Consider the following 19,412-nt stretch of genomic DNA (forward strand, 5'->3'; position numbering starts at 1 on the left):
GAAAACTTGCTTTCGGGTGGGCGGGCTTTAGCAATGATTGACAAATCGGATTGTTCAATAGCCACCGATAGCCAGAAGAAACTGCTACTCTAAATCCAGTTTGGTTGAGCAGCACTAGGTAAATAAACAGTAAGGGAATAGGGCTGCCGCCATTCAGCAAATTTAAATGTGGATCTTATTGTAGTTATCATGTTTTCTATACATTTCTTAATTTTGTCTTTTAGGTATAAATGCATGCCCCCCTGTAAATAATTGCACATATATCAGTGCAGTGTGCCATTCCTACAATTCTTTATAAAATATTTGTATTCATATTTGGAAGATTATTATTTAGAATGGAAAGTGAATGGGGCAAAAACGTTCAAATCAACCACTCCAAACCCGAACAGCTGGGAGTTGTCAAATTAAATTTGCATATGTGGACCGGAGGCACGGAGGTCTCCAAAAAGGTTTGTCCCGCTATGACCACAGGGGCCACTGTAACTAGTGGTCAAGCCTATATGGCCGCGCCCCTAGCCCCGTTTTATAAAAAAATCTAAAAGTTAGTACCTTGGTCTTATTTGATAAGCTTGATCTTTTTGTCTCTATTTGACCCATAAGGTCCGTCGTCATAGGCTGTACGTTGAACCCAAATATGGTTGACTTACACCTTAATACGGCCAGACCTTATGGTATTGTTTCAATTTTTATTATTTTAACAATGGCCAAGTTATGGCGGATTTATGCTAAAATACCAGTATGCAAATTAGCTTCCATTATTCAACAAATCTCAAGACCACTTCAGAGAATCCCAAAGGCCTCAATTTGGTGTGCCCATCAGTCAATCCCCCCTTAGGTGGTCTGGAAAGTTTTGTTTTGATACCTAACAAAATTATGTCAAGGGTCAAATTACCACTGTTGCAGGTGCTCACTGCATTATTTTTTATAATGAAAGGCAATGGGGAAAAAACGTTGACTTCAACCATTCCGAAGGCAAACAACACAGTTTTGAAAGTTGGAACTGTTACATCTGGCACTGCTGCATCAGTGCAATGTGTTTTACGGTAACGTGTGATTCACGTGACCGTACCTGTTTTCAGCGAGTTGCGTTTTGGTTAATAAACGGAGAGCACGCTCCAAGTAAGCTCTGGCTTCAGTCTCCGTTATTCAAACATAACATTGGCGACGAGAGATGGCTGATTGCTCCCTACCACCTCCCTCCCCCTTCCTAGCCCTACCGGGAGAACCACCGGTGCCGTGGCCTCGCTGGATTTCCTCGTTCGAAACATATATTCTAGCTGCCGGCTTAGAAGATGTTTCGACAGTAAGGAAACGTGCACTCTTGCTGCACTGCCTAGGAGCGGAGGGACAGCGCGTGTTTGGAACTCTCGGCAACGCAACAACTTACACAAATGCCGTGGAGCTACCAAAAGCACATTTCGCAGCCCCACAAAGTGCTCTGCTCCGTCGCGTCATATTCCGACGGAGGCACCAACGGTCGGGTGAGTCAGTGATCGAGACCCTGGTCAAGGACTGCACTGCTTGCCTTCTTAGTGGTAAGACCAGGGCCCCAGCCCCACCCCCGCCCATGCAACCACTGGACTGGCCATCCAAACCCTGGGAGCACCTACAACTTGACATCTGCGGCGAGCTGCATGGAGTACCGCATCACCAGAGGATCCTCGTCGTTGTCTACGACCTCCACTCTAAGTGGCCAGAGGTAGCGCCTATGGGCTCGGTCACAGCCAAGGTGTTGGTTGACATTCTCGACTCTGTTCGCGCGGTGGGGCCTGCCCAAGAGGATCACGACCGACAATGGTCCCCAGATGGTCTCCCACGAACTGTCCTCTTATCTGGAGGGGAAAAGAATACGCCACATTCGCACAGCATTCTACAACCCGGCTGTGAATGGGGGGGTGTAACGGCTGAACCAGTCATTGAAAAATGGCATCAGGGCCCATCTGGCACAAGGGTGCACACTCACCACCAGCCTCCTCCAAACGCTGCTGCATTACCGGGCCACCCGACACGCCACGACAGGAGTCTCCCCAGCCTCCCTTATGCTGGGGCGGGAGCTCCAGCTGCCTCTGGATAGGCTCCGCCCTACAGCAGTTTGGGCCCCAGCCCACCCAGTTCGAGCCGCCGTCAACACATGCCAGCGTCGGATGAAGGACCGTTTCGACAGGGCCCGACGTGCTAAGCCACCTGCCATCACTGTTTTGGACTGGGTCAGGATTCGTCGACCTCATCGGGACAACAAGCTCCAGTCGTTTTGGTCGGACCCGGTCCAGGTCAGCCAACAGCTTGGCCGGGCTACATTCAGGCTCGCCGACGGCACACGCTGGCATGCTAACCGCCTGGGCAAGGTACACGCCCCCCCGAGCCCAGACCTGGTGGTGCCCGCTGCTAGAGTTCTGCCGGCTGCATGGTTAGAGGCTGCACCAATCCCAGCTCCTCCGGCCCAGCCCGACGGGCCAGTGGTTGTTGCTGCACCTGAACCCCGTCCAGCTTGGGCACGCGGCAGGCCCCAGCACCTGCGTGACTTTGTGACTGAGTATCACTCCTAGTTCTGTGAGGGGGGGGAATTGTTACATCTGGCACTGCTGCGTCAGTGCAATGTGTTTTACGGTAACGTGCGATTCACGTGACCGTACCTGTTTTCAGCGAGTTGCGTTTTGGTTAATAAACGGAGAGCACGCTCCAAGTAAGCTCTGGCTTCAGTCTTCGTTATTCAAACATAACAGGTACATGTATAGAAACCTTGCGTAAGCAGGCCTCCAAAAAGTAAAGTACCACTTTGGCGACAAGGGGCGCCATAACTCTAGTTGTGTTTGTTACTTCTCCTTCCTAATTACAAGTAACTATCTCAGTTCACCTTTCTAATCTCAGTTTCCAAGGTCATCCAACAAAATTGTCAAACACGTTTGTAACGGAAACACTCCGTTGCAGAGCTACCTGATGTGCATATGTATTGTCAAAGAATCTTCCTCATTTGCTGTTAATTTATTCAGGGGAAATAAAGGACAACAAACTGAGGTATGATGAATTATAAATGTAACAATAATTCTGTAGTTTTCTAGATATATTCCACAGATATTAGGAAGGTTTCTAATTTTTTTTTTAATTTTGTTGTTTTTAAAATAGACTTTCCCTGGAGGGAAAATGGACGCCGAACGACTAAGTCCAGATGAAAGACTTAATGACACATATGATTATGATTACAGCAATGACTCAGATGAAATATGCGAGCTGAAAACCGTTCAATTTAGACTAGTCTTAGTTCCAGTATTCTTCTCTGCTGTGGTGATAGTCAGTCTTCTCGGCAACATATTAGTGATGGTCATTTTGGCTAAATATGAAAATCTCCGCTCTCTCACTAATGCATTGATCCTGAACCTGGCTGTGTCAGATCTGATTTTCACTGTTGGTTTACCCTTTTGGGCCTACTACCACATGTATAGTTGGAATCTAGGGGAGACGGCTTGCAAAATAGTTTCTTTTATTTTCTATGTGGGCTTCTACAGCAGCGGTATCCTCCTCATCTTGATGACTGTTCATCGCTATGTGTCCGTCGTGAGGCCTCTGTCAGACCTTGTGACCTCCAGGGGTTACGTCGGTGTCCTGGCCTCTGTATTCATCTGGACCCTGGGCTTCTTGGCAGCCTTGCCGGCCTTGTTATTTACCAGTGTGCATGAAAACATGTGCGAGTATGCAAATGAATACTGGAAGGACTTTGGCATCTACCAGCAAAACATAATGTTCTTAGTGACTGTGGCGATCTTCTGCTTTTGTTATGCTCAGATCCTCTGCAGACTAATGCGCTCCCGTGCACAGAGAAGGAGGCACAGGACTCTCAAGCTAATCTCCACTCTTGTTATGGTTTTCTTCGTGGGCTGGGCACCTTACAATGTTCTCATATTTCTACGATCTGGAAGAGAGAATAAGGATTGTGAAAAGTACAAAAGATTGGGCTATGCATTTTACATCAGCCGGATGTTCGCTTATTCGCACTGTTGCCTCAATCCTGTGTTCTATGTGTTTGTTGGGGTTAAGTATAAGAACCACATGAAGAAAATGCTGAGAGGTTGGGGTAAGCAGACAAACAGCATCCGCAGTAGACACAGCCGGCTCACCATCACCTCCATGACCAGCGGCGAGGAGTTCTCAATATAATGTACTCTGCAAAGAGCAGTCTCCAAGGCAATGGTTGCTCATGAATATCTGCATTTTCTGTGTCATCAATGTGATTTTGCATTTTATTTCTAAGGCTTGTACTTGACTTGTAGTTTAGTTCAAGCTTAAAATTATTTGTGAGATTTGGCTTTTTATTCATTAACTCTGATATATTATTGTCATCGGGGGTATTGGACAACATTTTTGATAATTCTAAATATCTTATATAAATGTGTTAATATGAATCTGCAAGCTTATAATCTGTAAATATAGTTGTGCAAAGACGTTTATTGGTGTTTAAAAAAAATCCTCTTTTGCATTTCGTGTTGACTGTGTCATTATAATGAATACCATGCTTGGTGCTGTTTCCTCCAAACCTTGGACTTGTAAAAACCTTGGAAAAGCCGTTTTTTGGTGGTTTATTTAAGTTTAAAGCCAGTTCACTGACTATTAGATTGCATTGCCAATTTTCAACTGATCAAAGCCCTTGCAATTGCATTACTATTAATGTGACAAAATCTGTCAGTGGCAACACTGTTTGAATCTATGGGAACTATCACTCCCTCCAGGAAATAAACGACACCGTGGTTCTCGTTACTGATGGATTTATTGCTGCTCCTTGCCATCTCTCCATCCCCAATCATCCATTGCAATATCCACCGTCGAACTACACATATGATAATTTAAAATAGACACGGTTACATACGGTAAAAGGTTAACACAAATATATTCAGAAAATAAATGTTATCTTGCTACACACATACCTCGCTGGCTGCACATAACCATGAGGGAATGAGGTTTCTTCCGCAAAAATGCTTGTTTCAAAATATCCCAAAGAAAAACATCTTAACTGTTCTGCTTAACTTCATAACTTGTTACTTGACTTCAACACACGCGGCATCTGAGCACGTTTTTACTGGTCAATTGGCTGTTACATCTTAACTGGTTGTTAGGGTACATATGTCGGAAACTTTGGTTCCTACCTAATGTGGCGAACTCAATATATTAAACAAATTGAATACATAAATATAAACAAAAAAAATATTAACTAATGACAAATAATATTTGGCAGTTAAAGGAACAATCGCTTATCACCAAATACTTCTACGTTCACTCGTTTCCATACACTAACCTTGAACCTCTGCTATTCTCCACCAGTCACAAGAGAGCACCAATAATTAGCTTTTGCATGTTTGCAACTGTAACTTTGGGACTAGGGAATGTTATTGGGAGAGTGAATCAAAGCTCAAGATGATCCTAATTTTCCAAACAAAAAAATAATCACTGACCTTAACATTTTATAGGCAAAACACTCAGATACTAACGGGTGTTCTGCCAGCCCACAAAGTGGCCTTATGCCAAAGTTCTCCTTTTTCTCTCTTCAAATTACCAGGACCAGGGGAGACAGGATCATTGTATGATTTGGTTTGTTGGTTAATAAGGACTGGTTTGGGAAAGTTTGAAAGAAACGTGTTCCAAGCAATCATTAAAGTAGCTAAAAAGTACCGAAATGCACCAAAGTTGTCCAGAAACGGTACAACCATAGAACAGTTTTTTAGAGAGGATGGGTGCGGGGAGACCTGTAGAGGGACCTGTCTCTTAGGTGGGCGGATGTCAAAGGGCGATGCTGTAGCGTGAATCCCCTCTGCCGCAGAGCATGCCTAACCCCACCGAGCTGGGTTGCTATCGATAGTCAGGCTGATGACACGGCCGGGCTGTATGCCAAGGAGGGGGGGGGGCGGGGGGAGATGTGTGTAGGGGACGCTCAGGTGGCTCAAACATAGGTGGCATCTTCGATAATGGGTCATATATTCTTTAATTGTGTGCACTCGGGGCTGGATAACCAGAGGAGCGCTTTCCCCACGTTCCCCTGCCCGTATAAGGGACACAGGCTCCAGCACTAGGGGCCCTCAGCAGTTGAAGGAGGATAAGGGCCACTGTTGTCTTTGACGAGGTTCCCATCAGCCCAGTGAGGGGGCGAAGGTGTGCCATTGGAGTTTGCACCGTGGACTGAATGGTCAAGGCCTAAAAAAGGCCTAAAAAAGGAAGATTGTGAAAGCAGCCAAAATGAAATTGTTTACTTCATCTAATGACGCTACGCAGTGATGTGGCTGTTTATCATCTTCTTTGAATATTACTTATTGCATAATTTTTTTTTTGTCACCCTTCTGTTCCAGAGAAACTGAAATGATGACAGATAAAAATTGTTGATGTGTTGTTTTGAATGTGGGTTATGGTTAACTGAGAGAGAGAGAGACATTGCCTGCTTGCCATGAAGCCATTAGCCAACAGTGACATGGAGGGTAAGTACTCATTTCATGGATTATTATGATGTACCTGTGTTATTTATATACAGGGTAAGGGTTGGATTTGGTTTTAAATATTTTTCATAGAAGATTACATGTTTGAACATAGTTATTGAGTTAATAGTTATTGATGATTTGCAAAACACTTAACATTGGAAATCAATTCATATATTTATCTTAGGTTGTGCTTAATCCTACCCACTTTTCGTTTGTTTTCTAAAGAAACAACAATGGACCCCAATCTTCTCGTGAGCTGTAATCTTACCGGCATCCAAAACGGGACAGATTCGCACCCTTTGAAGTATTCTTTTCCTGATGGATTTAAAATATTGTTTGGAGCAATGATCTATGTCATATTCATCCTCAGTATCATAGGAAATAGTCTCCTCTTCCATGCTCTTTACTGCAACATGAACGTGAAGAATGTCACCGACATGTATTTCCTCCACCTTGCTTGCTCGGATGTAGCCTTAACATTCGCCGTGCCGATCGCGGCCACTAGGTTGGTCAGCGATTGGTCCTTTAGTGAATTAGTCTGTAAGCTTGTTATAAGTGTATATCACTGTGGGATGACCTCGAGTATCATCCTACTGACCGCCATATCAGTGGATCAGTTCAGCACTGTTGTCATCCAGAATGGTTGCATCGTCCCAGTGAAGAGACGAAGGTGTGCCATCGGAGCCTGTACCGTGGCCTGGATGGTCAGCCTGGCTGTGGCTGTCCCTTGCTTCATCTATCCAGAGATAGTGATGGAAGAGGATAAACCTACGTGTTGTTCTTACCAAATTGACTCCTTTTTTGCTCTGCTCACAATCTGCTTGTTTGCCGTCATTGTGTTCTGCTATTCTGCAATTCTCTGGACCACGGTGAGGGCTTCAACCAAAAAGAAGCTCAGGACTGCATCCCTCGGATTATGTATATCTGTAGCCTTCTTTTTGTGCTGCGCACCTCATACTATATTGATGAAAACTAGTTCCAAAAAGTTGGAATTAAGGGAAACATTTGCATATCATGTCACGCATCTACTCGCCCTTTTTCATTGTTGTATCAATCCCATGATCTATATGATGTCGCCTAAGTACCGTAAACATGTACGGAGTGTCTTTTCTTGTGAAAAGGTGCAAAGAGATAGAGATAGAGTTAATAATCGTAATGTTTAATGGGAATGCAGAGTGTAAAAGCCTGGTATATTGTACATGGAGTGTGCACGCCATTCTTTAATGGCCAATGTGGTCATTGTGTAAATATTCTTATCCTACAAATGTATACATACAAAGATTGTTGATTGATGTTTTAATAATATAAGAAATCCTATATTCTCCATTACTTAAAATCATGAAAAACAATATTTGATTCTGATGGGTTTTCTATATGATCCATTTTTGTCTAATACATTTTGTCAGAATAGTTTAAACATTGCTTTGTGTGGTTTTCACCTCACTGTAAACCATGGCATTCAGTATATCAGCATGTTTTGTGTGATACAATTTTTTTTTTATAGATCTGTTTTGTGGTCTTTGGCGGCACCTATGGAGAAACAAACTGCCACACTGACTGTTTCAAATACACTGATGATAAAGTGTACTTGGTGTGTATTATCACACAAAGGGAATATCCTTAAAGTTCTTTTTAAATGTACTAGAACCATTATTAAAGTGTTAAAAATGACAAGGCATACTATAGTATACCATACTAAGTCCCATTTCTTACCATACTCAATCACCACAAGTCAACTTTAGTTCCAGGTTAACATACTTTTCCTTATAAGAGTACAAAAAAACACTAAGATTTACGGATGTATTTTTAGGTATGAGGTTCTATGCGTGAGAAAATGGATCCTTCTCCCATATGTCGTGCCTGCCTTATGTGGGCATACTGTACGTTGTGGAGTACTCCTGCTTAACTGCCAAAACCCTCCAAAGCACATGCTTAGTGCAAGTGAAAATCGCGTCCACTTTCAAATCGCTCTCATGTTAATCAATGAGCACTTCACACCACAAGCGGAGCTCGAGCACATTGTTTAGCTCAGCGCTCTTTTTAATTCAATATTCAAGCACCTCATAACACCCCAGCGAGAAAGAAGCTGCATTGGAAAGAAATCTAAATTGTTTACAGTTTTTCTCAATCGTTTAACCACGTTTTCTGAAACTATAGCTCAATTTCTCAAAACTGTAAACACAAAACTGAGAAGAGTTCTTCTCAAAACTGATTTTTTCCACCAAACAGTAAACACAGCTATCAAATGAATATCTCTTAGAGAGCATCAATTCAACACTGGTGTATTCAATTCAAAACACTTCCATCAAAATACTATTTCAATATGTTTTGGCTTTATGAGACCATGTTACTTATTCCATTCCTATAAAATTGTTAAGAAATAGATTTATTTTTTAAAGTTGCAATAAGGTGGTACATATAGTATAAAGACTGCTGCCATATTGTAATACAATACAGTGAATATATCAACATAAATATTGCATTGACACGATCATATCAGAATAGGATACAATGCATATTTGTCTATCCAATGAGCTCCAATGGGCTAAACTCACAATCCCAGCTTCCCAGAATAAGACTGTACACCTATAGTTGATGCTGCAACATTGTTCTGACAATACACCAATGTTCCCTATTTTGGTAAATTACAGTACAGTAATTGCACTGATATGTAAAATGAAAAACGCTAAAGTAAGAAAATGTTTAGACTGTCTTTCAGGGTATGTAATGATGAAATCAGTGCAAGTACAAGTACAAAAAAGTAACAAAACAAATATATATTTTTTTACTTTGACACAGTCAAATGTTCAGTTGAACTGACTGCATAAAAAGCTTTTCGTAGGCCAACAAAAAATAAAAAGAATATAAATGAGGCGAAACAGATCTACATGTAAATCAGTATGTATCCCACCTCCAATCCTTATCAGGCCAAAGGACCATATATACAACACAGTAGAGCTCACCGAGTCCTCTTTTATGCTCTGACACATGATTGAAGTGTTTTGCCAGTTAAGTTTGAACAGGTGAGAAGTGAGTTAGACTTATTGGTAATTAGTTGTTGCGTTTTGAAGGCCAGTGTGATCCAGGTGAACCAAGTGTGCTAAATGATGAGATTTGTGCTTAGAGTTTAGCAGTCTGGAGTCTTGTAGTTGAAACATGAGCTTATAGTTTTCAGAATTGTGTGTATAGTTCCATTTTTTGTGTTTATACAATCGAGAAAAACTAATACATGAAATGAATTAGACACAGTTTAAGTGACTTTTTAACCTTAGGTTTTTTACCCAACCCTTATTTTACAGATTTTATATATATATATATATATATACAAAAAAAATCGTCTTCTATGAATATGATTTATTGCATAATCCCTGCATTTGCTGTCACCCTTCCGTTCCTAACAAGATTGTTGAGTTGTGGTTCACACAGAAAGATAGACAGAAACATTGACTGCTTCCCATGAAGCAACAGTGACACACAGGTTAAGTCATTTATTGGACTATCATTAAGTTTTAGATTTTAAGGAAATAATTAGGTACTTTCTTACAGATTTGAATTTATTTTGAGGTCCGAGTTTAAAGTCAAAATTCTGAGAATAAAGTCAGAATTCTGGCTAAAGGCTTAATGTCACAGGCTAAAGAAGGGAAGTTCCTTACAGGCTACCTGAAGACCAAGTTTAGTGAGTCACTTTGCGACATAAGCCTCTTTTCCACCGACAGTAACAGCTCAACTCGCCACGACTTGGCTTGGTTCCAGGCACGTCGTGTTTCCATCTAGAATAGTACCTGATCAACGTGGGCGGGTCACATAGCACGAATGTGCGAAACTGCGCATGCTTCTCCACGAGACACAAACAGACAGAGCCAAACACAGGAGCGTCTCCACCTCTGTTACGGACGGGTCCACGCCGTGTTCTTGCGCGCTGATCCTGCGGTGTTCAATAATCAATTACTATTGTTGACTGAACGCTGATGCTAGTATTTAAAGATGCCGGTGTCGTGCCGAAAATGGAATCCCCGTCTGAAATCACAACGTGCTTTGGCTTATTTCGTCTGTGCTTTCTACGGTCACATCACGCATACATGTATGACTTGTAAACTATTACGTATTGTGGCGAGCAGCACGTGAAGGACAAGACGGGAGCCCAGGTTAAGCGGCTACGCAACTCTCGTGCCCCATACACCGCACGACTACGAGAGTTAGTTTTTATTCAACGAAACCAATGATTACAGAAACACGGCACAGCTGACCAACACACACAACTCTCTCACTAATGGTCCCGATCACACTACACGTCACACAACAATGGAACAACACACAATTAACACACAACCAATAAAGACCCCAAACCCGTTAACCCCACTTTACCTAACAACAAAACAAGTCGACAAAAGCCCCTTTTGTCAACTGACAACCCCAATTCCCAGGATCCCCTGCGCGACCCCGGAGGAGTCGCCACAGTATTTTAGTGCGCTCGTAGTTCATTATCGTGAATGTCACATTTTACGTTGTGGGTCGCCTATGAAATGTAACATCGCTTTCGGTGACAAGTTGCCCATGTTATGATGATATGATATAAACACTGCTATAAACTATAAACCCTCTTTTCATCAGAAGAAGAAATCGTACATATGGCTTTCTGTGATAAGTTGCTCATCTTGTGACGATATGATATAAACACTGCTATAACATGGAGAGGGGCTGCGATTCCAGACGGGGATTCCATTTTCGGCACAACACCTGGTGTCAGGTGTCAGGCTCGGACGTCGCGCTCGTCCAGTGGCGTAACTCTCTGGCCAATCAGTGGCCAGCAGCCTGTTTACGTCACACAAAAGTATCGGATCAGCTCTCATGGAACCTCGACTGAGGTGAGACTAAAAAAGTACCAAGTATGCTAGTATTTAAAGATGCTGGTGTCGTGCCGAAAAAGGAATCCCCGTCTGAAATCGCACCCGCTCAGGTGCCACATTTTGGCGATGGAAACGCAGAAAAAGGCGGGCAGAGTCGAGGCGAGTTGAGCCGTTACTTTCGTTGGAAAAGGGGCACCACAAGGATAGGAACCACCGGATGGGAATTCTGACTTTATTCTCAAAAATCCCAAACGGCCCTAATCCTCTTCCATATTTTCTGGCATTAATGACTGCAGTGAGTTTTTCTTATTTCCCACATCATGAGATGCGTGTCATTCTATGAGGTCCATTGTCGCCACGCTGTTCTATCCGTGGTGGTTGACATGGTACACGGGTCTGTTGGGAGGGAGGGGTGGGGAGGGGAGAGGGCGTGTGTGTGGTAGAGGGGGTGGGATGGGGGGACAGCTCAGTGGGCTACTGTTACAGCACTTCAATGTGTCTCCTGGGGTAGATTAAGCTTAATTAACTAAGCCATCCAGCACGCTTGGATGCTACATGTCAAGGGCAGAGCGGTGTCTGTGGTCGGTTCACTGTGGTGGGACAATGGGCTGGATGTTGCAGGTATTTTTACGGCCAGTGCTGGCATGCATGCGTGCGTGCGTGTGTGTGGGTGTGCGTTTGTGTGTGTGTGTGTGTGTGTGTGTGTGTGTTTGATGTTTTTTGTGAGTATTGTTGGGGGAAAGCCACATGAATGCTTTTAGTTACATTTAGGACGAACATTGTGGACAATGCTGCAGAAAAACAAGTCCAGCCATCTAATAACAATTAGTTACCGGTGTCTAATAAAGACATACATCATACATTCTCAGAGCGTGACACACGTGTACACTCAAGTGGGTTATGTTTTTTTTGATAGAATGGCAAATAGGCCTATAGAGCTTATCAGAGAGGGGGGGGGGGGGGGGGGGGGGGAAACAAGGAAGCACAAATACTGCATGTAGTGTAGTCAATCCACAGTGTCTCCGTGACTGGCAATTACTTATCTTTAAGTCCAGACATTTTCTTTAGCAAATGTTGTTGTTGTTCAAGCTTGTTTTTTAGCCACCAGCTAAACAGCTGTTGTTTTCCTGAGTTGCCTGTGCTGCTAACCCTCTGTGCCTCTCCCATTCCCCACTATGCTCTTCCCTTCTTCAGGGCAACTCTCCCTCCTATTTCACGTTGATGTCTTCCTTTAATAGCAATTATCTGAAATGATAATTACTGAGACCATATGTGAATCTAATTGATGTCTCTCAAACGCGCAAATGTGTGTACTTTGTGCGTATTGCTAATAAAGGCGTACATCGCTTGTTAATATGGACTGTCGTGGAAACGCATGTTAATCAATTAGGTGCGCCATACATATGACAAACAAGCTCATGTTACAGAATGGAAATGCAAAAAACATAATCCACAAATGTCATACGCTGGCATGTGTGACATTCTCCACAAGCGAGCAATCCTGGCGGAATTGGTCATGGGGTTTACTATAGGCTTTGATTTAAAATGAAATTAAACAAATCCATTCCATGTTCCTTGCCCACAATAACAATGAACAGCTGACACCTGTGCCATTTAATAAACATTGTATGTATATTATATGTATAGATTGTGTAGCTTTTTCTATTCGTTTTTCCTCCCACTGTGCAATGCTACCTCCTACCACTAGAGGGGACATACGCGTTTGCGTCATCCTTAGTAAATCACCAGATGGAACACAAAATGATGTATATGCGCCATGCCTCACACCACCCCCAACGAACCCACACATGTGCATGCACATTAATGCACACACACACACACACAAACACACACACACACACACACACACCATAGGATATATACTGTGAATGATTTAACTTTAACATTAGAAAGGAAAGAAAGAATTAGGTACATTAACCAAACAAAGTGATCATCCATATTAATACTGTAATACTGTAAAGTAATCCTTATTATGAATCCCCCGTTGCCACTGCTTCGAAATGGTACAACAAAATGAAGTCTCAGTGTCCTGTTTTTACCTGCTGTCGTTAGCTACAGCAACACGGCGATCCGCCACTGTGGAGACTTAATTAACTAATTAAACATCTGGCCCTTCAGCCTAGGCCTACTGTCTTACTCTTAGTGTTACCTTGCTGTGGTAGCTGTCGATGTACACCGCAAATCTATGATCCAACCATGTGTCCTGATGTGTCCTCGTTAAAATCGTAACCCCATCTGTCTGTTTCCTTACTTCTAGCTGTTTCCCATTCTGCCCATGCACTAAAATTAACTTTTTTTATTGTGTTTTCAGTATTTCTTTTTTTAATTGTGGGTTTAACTTTTCCCTCCTACAGGCCTTACATTAGCGGAGGCAGCTAATGGTATCAAAAATGGCAAACGCAACGTAAAATAGCATGTTAGAACAGGTCAGAAGTAAAAAATGCCCGTCATTTTGTCAGAGTTAGCCAGGAAGGCTGGTTTACCTCTGCATTCTTTGGGCAGGTCATACGTTAAAATACATCACAATAAATCAAATTACATAATATATTAAGCACTACCTGCATCACTAAGGGAAATATGTGCAATGAGTACAAGATGTGGAGAAGATGTGAACTCAAAAGACAGTACCGACCACACAACAACAGTTAACAAGGGTACGGGCTACCCAGATGCATCGCTAGGCTCTCTGGTCAATCGTCTGAACAGCAAATTGTTTTATCATTCAAGCACTCATATTTAACCTTTGACAGTCCGAACAAGGAAATGAAGCTCCACACCAATGGTGTCGCTCGATCCTCCCACTATCAGATCACCACGTCCTTCTTCGAGCAAATCCTCTGTCCATCTTTGATGACATCATCCTGGTCACTGCTGCCGTTACTCTACCAAGCATTTTCTAATGATTTTACTATTTCCTTTTTTTGTGATCTAGTTTTTTCCTTTTCCTTTTTCGACCAGACCATTTGGAAAAAGTGGACCAAAGTGATTTTCAATAGCACCGTGCATGACTAATGGCTGAAACATGTTAAAATCATTGCAGAAATGTCCTTGGGAAGACAAATGAATTTTCAGCAGAATAATTAACTTAATTAACAAATTTGCATGCATATTCATCAGGGCCATTGAAGTCTTTCCAGCTCAGCTTGATGAACGTTGCTGTGTAATAACCAGCTCATTTACATTCTGCCATCCACCACCATTTGTGTGGATTACGGAGGGAAGAGGAGAAGGCGATATGTGTCTGCATGTATGCGTGGTCGGGTCCACATGTATGTGTTCCTACTGCTAACATGTCAACGGCGGGAGCCTGATGAATTGATTGGACATGGTGCAGGTACCGGTATACACCCCGAGATAGTCCCCAGCTGCCACTCGCCAGCTGCCAAAGTGTTGTTTTCTTCCTTTATTTATTTCTTTACTGGCCGACACATACACACAAAAACACACAGAAACACACACACACACACACACACACGCAAAGCCACTTCCGCACACAGACACACACTTGCCGTGGATGTGACTGGGAAAGGACCTGCCTCCAACCACACAAACACATAAGCACATACAGGGGCATGCACACACACCAACTTAACTTAACTTGCTTGTCCGTGCAACCATACAAACAAGCTCACGCACTTTAGGACACTTACCTCAAGGTTCCTTGGTATGGTAATGATGTTTGTGCGTGTGTGTGCATGTGTGCGTGTGTGTGTGTGTGTGTGCGTGTGTGTGGGTGTTTCTACTCTCCTCGTCTTTCTCCGCCCGCATCCCCCATTGCACCTCAACCCCCTACCTCTCACTCGCCCCATATCCTACCACCCCCCCCCCCCCCCCCCCCCACCAACCCACACAACCCATCCCCACCTCAACCCAACCCCACCCCAACCCAACCCCACCCCAACCCCACCCCAACCCAACCCCACCCCAACCCAACCCCAACCCATCCCCACCCAGCGCTTCCCTCTGGTGGGCAGTTCTTGGCACAGATTCCGGAGTCGTAAAAAGTCTCCCGGGTTTGCCAGACTGTGTGCTGTAAACCCCCACCCAACCCACCCCCCGCCCCAAAAAAAAAGAAAATAGAAAAAAATGATAAAAGCGCCCGGCACCTCCGCACCTCGCCACCACCTCCTCCGCCGCCGCCGCGTCTCTGCAGGGCAATCTTTAAAGGCAGCAAGGTGTGACGGCGCAGACTGGCAGCTTGGCAGCCCAGCCCGAGGACACCCGCACGCCGTCAGCCGTGAACGGGCGACCGGCGTGCGGGCCCGCCGCGCGAGCGCTATACCCCTGCCGTACATGTGCCATGCTCGTGCCCCATCTGTGCCAGCCCAAGACAAAGGAATTCATTAAGAAATTTCACATGGTGTCTCTAACCCATCCCACACCCCCACGCATATCCCTCCTCCTCCTCCTCCTCCTCCTCCTCCTGCTCACCCACACACACAAACACACACACACACACACACACACACACACACACAAGCACACATACACGCACACACACACACGCACATAAGCACACACACATTCACAAAGGCACATACACGCACACACACAGATACACACAGATACACACACACACACACAAACACACACCCACAGATACACACACAAACACAAACCCTTCCCCCCCCCACACACACACACACACACCCTTTAAAAATATAGGTGTTCCATTCGATTTTTGGGTCATTTGCATGCCTTTTCTAACAGACTTTTGAGGGAACCCGAGGTGAGCAAGGATAACAAAAGAGGAACAAGTGGACGTTCAGTGTGTCGACCAGATCTCGTCCTGGCGGTTAGCGAGAGGAAGCCTGTGTTGGTCCTCACCATGTGTCTCTTATTCCATGATATGTTGCCTTTTAGTTCGCCAACCTCCAGCTACCTCTGTCACAATGGAGGTCTGGTGTGGGGTGACATCACAACAATACCTCCCTCTCATTGGCCTACACCCCCGCCCGTCAAAACAAGCAAACTACGCCGTGCAATGTGATGGTAGAAAACACAAGGAGGAAAAAACCGAGCAAATGCGTTTACACCTTTTGCACATGCAGTATGGTGCGTTGCCCCGAGATTTTGCAATAGCAATTATCACATTGATTTGATATAGAAAAAGACAGATGCTTGAGCGAAACTAACATCACCTGCAAAGGACTTGTGATATTCGGCATATATTGCTCCTATTCGATTGTGGTTAAAAAAAAAATTTGCACAGACATATGTGTGACACTTGAAGCCGCTATCATTGCCAGGAGTGTGAAGAGAAATTGTTGCAGTCATCTGTCACTCACATGAATATTTCAGGGGTGTAAAATAGCGTTTCAAGATTGTCCTTGTGGTTAAAATCCTTTTTTTTAAAACAAATATGTTGTTTTGACACAAAGAATGTTTTTAGGTGGAAAATGGCTTTTTCATATACCGTTTTCTTTATGATCACCATCTGTAGGATAACAATGTGTATAGGGCAACAATGTAAAGTGATTGTTAAGTGAAGTGAACATGTTCATATTCAGTCATGTTTAGGTATAACCTGCGTGTCTATCAACGTATGTACTTGTAAAGCAGTAGGCCCATCATAGCCTTGTTACTTTTTTTTATTTCATTTTCACAAAAGTGTGTAATGATGCTCGGGGAATCACAGTCTAATTTATAGTGTTTGTCTGACCTGTTTTGTGGCGGAGTGGCCACTGAAGCAAGACAAACACCAAACACAGATGCTGTGGACCATTAAGCTGACCTTCAGCGAGGGGTCTGTAAAAAAAAGAAGGAAATATCAAGCGGCTGTCATCACAGTGCGGGGGAAATTTACAGAACGACGGACTCTCCTCCTCCACGGGGCGTTTAAAGAGCTCCATGACACGCAATACGCCCACTTTCATGGTCACCCTTTAAGTATCAACGGGGAAACAACACGGCCCAACCACCAGCGACGCTGTGAGTTCCACAATAAGTACCAAACATTTTATTGTCACAGGACATTTCAGAAGCAGCATTAAGTATTTAACAATACAGCAATCAACCATCTGGGCTTGCTTTGTTTAAGCATTGGCTGTCATTAAGTCGTGAATCTCTGTTGTGTGAAAGTTCAAACCTCGTTATGTTGTGACACTGTATGGCTACTTATAAAGTCAATGAGAAACAGGGGTCAAAAGGATCACACACAGTGCTATTTATTTATCAATCTGGTTATCTGCCCATCCATCCATCCATCCATCTTTCTATTTCTCTATCTCTTTATCCATTTATCCATCTCTCTATCCATCTATCTCTCCACCTTTATCTCGCTCGCTTACTCTCTCTCTCTCTCCCTCTCTCTCTCTTTCTCTCACTCTCTCGCTTTCTCTCTCTCTCTCGATCCGTCTATCCGCCTATCCATCTATCCATCTCTCTATCTCTCTATCTACCCATCTATTTATCTCTCTATATCTTTCTCTCTCTCTCTATGAATATATATATATTTTCCTCTATCATCTCTCTCTATAAGTATATATATCCCTCTATCTCTCTATCTCTCTCTCTCTCTATATATATATATATATATATATATATATATATATATATATATATATATATATATATATATATCCATCTATCTCTCTATCTATTTCTCTATTTATCTCTATCTCTCTATCTCACTATCTCGCTATTTCTCTCTCTCTATATCTATCTATCTTTCCGTCCACCCGTCCATCCATCCATCTAAATGATGGGAGTATAAGAGAGAGAGGGGGGGAGGTTGTTGTTGCGTTTGATGCCGCAATAGATGGTGGAAGTTGTGAAGAAAGTCCCGAAGCCTCTGAGGAGTTTGATTACCTCCATCCATTATCTGCACAGTGAGCGATCGCGAGGCTCGCCATCTGTCACCCGTTTCATTTGCATCGTCAACACCTGCCCTGCCTGTTTATGCCTTCACGGGTTTTTTTATAAGCTGCCTTTCATGGCGGGGAGGAGAGAAAAAAGGAAAAGAACCAACGTTGACTTTTCATTCTAAATGCATTAATTCCACCGGTTCAAAGAACGCATTGAACACAAACAACTTGGTTTACGTCTGATGGAAGCGGCAAACTTTCTGTTTTATAGCTTGCACATGGAAACACATAAAAGATCTGAGGCGTTTTTGCAGTGGATATAAAAGTGTTTTGATTGGAGTAAATTCATGAGAACTGACAGACAGACACAACAGATGTACTTCTGAATATACACGCATGCATACATGTATAGATGCACGCCCACACATACAGACATGTAGACATTATTACATACATACGTACATACTAGATACATACATATATACATACATAGAAGATGTATACAGACATACATACATACTAGATACAGACACACATACATACATACATACATACATACATACATACATACATACATACATACATACATACATACATACATACATACATACATACATACATACGTACATACATACTAGATACATGCATACATACATACATACTTACACACATAGGCTACGTATATACACACTCACACACACACACATGCACATACACAAACACACACACACAAACGCACACACAAACACACACACACACACACACACACACACACATACACACACACACAGCAGCCCGCAGTTTGTAACAACCATCATTGTGATGCATGCACGTACCCCTCTTCCTTCCACCTTCCTTCTCTCCCTCTCTCTCCTCCCTTCTCTCTCTCCCTCTCTCTCCCTCTCTCCCTCTCTCGCTCTCTTTCTCCCTCTCTCCCTCTCTCCTCCCTCCTCTCTCTCTCTCCTCTCTTCCTCTCTCCCTCTCTCGCTCTCTCTCTTCCTCTCTCCCTCTCTCTCCTCCCTCCTCTCTCTCTCTCTCCTCTCTTCTCTCTCCCTCTCTCTCTCTCTCTCCCTCTCTCCCTCTCTCTCCTCTCTCTCTCCCTCTCCCTCTCTCTCTCCCTCTCTTCCTCTCTCCCTCTCTCTCCTCTCTCGCTCCCTCTCCCTGTCTCTCCCTCTCTCCCCCTCTCTCCTCCCTCTCTCTCTCCTCCCTCCTCTCTCTCCCTCTCTCCCTCTCTCTCCTCCCTCCTCTCTCTCTCCCTCTCCCTCTCTCTCTCTCTCCCTCTC

At 43.6% G+C, this 19,412-nt stretch overlaps 1 protein-coding gene and 1 pseudogene across 2 annotated transcripts; both read left to right on the top strand.

Moving 5' to 3' along the window:
* The first annotated feature begins 2,907 nt into the window (after positions 1-2,907).
* LOC307085516 (chemokine XC receptor 1-like) lies at positions 2,908-4,747 on the top strand. Its single transcript, XM_079750335.1, has 2 exons — positions 2,908-3,015; positions 3,124-4,747. The coding sequence occupies exons 1-2, from the start codon at positions 2,938-2,940 to the stop codon at positions 4,150-4,152; spliced, it is 1,107 nt and encodes a 368-aa protein (XP_079606461.1). The 5' UTR covers positions 2,908-2,937; the 3' UTR covers positions 4,153-4,747.
* A 1,629-nt stretch (positions 4,748-6,376) lies between these two features.
* Positions 6,377-7,618, top strand: LOC307085698 (C-C chemokine receptor type 8-like; annotated as a pseudogene). The gene is made up of 2 exons: positions 6,377-6,455; positions 6,681-7,618. The product of its transcript is annotated as a C-C chemokine receptor type 8-like (transcript).
* Positions 7,619-19,412: the final 11,794 nt, after the last annotated feature.

The sequence above is a fragment of the Pollachius pollachius genome (genome assembly GCF_949987615.1).
Source record: "Pollachius pollachius genome assembly, chromosome: 14".
NCBI classification, from domain to species: Eukaryota; Metazoa; Chordata; class Actinopteri; order Gadiformes; family Gadidae; genus Pollachius; species Pollachius pollachius.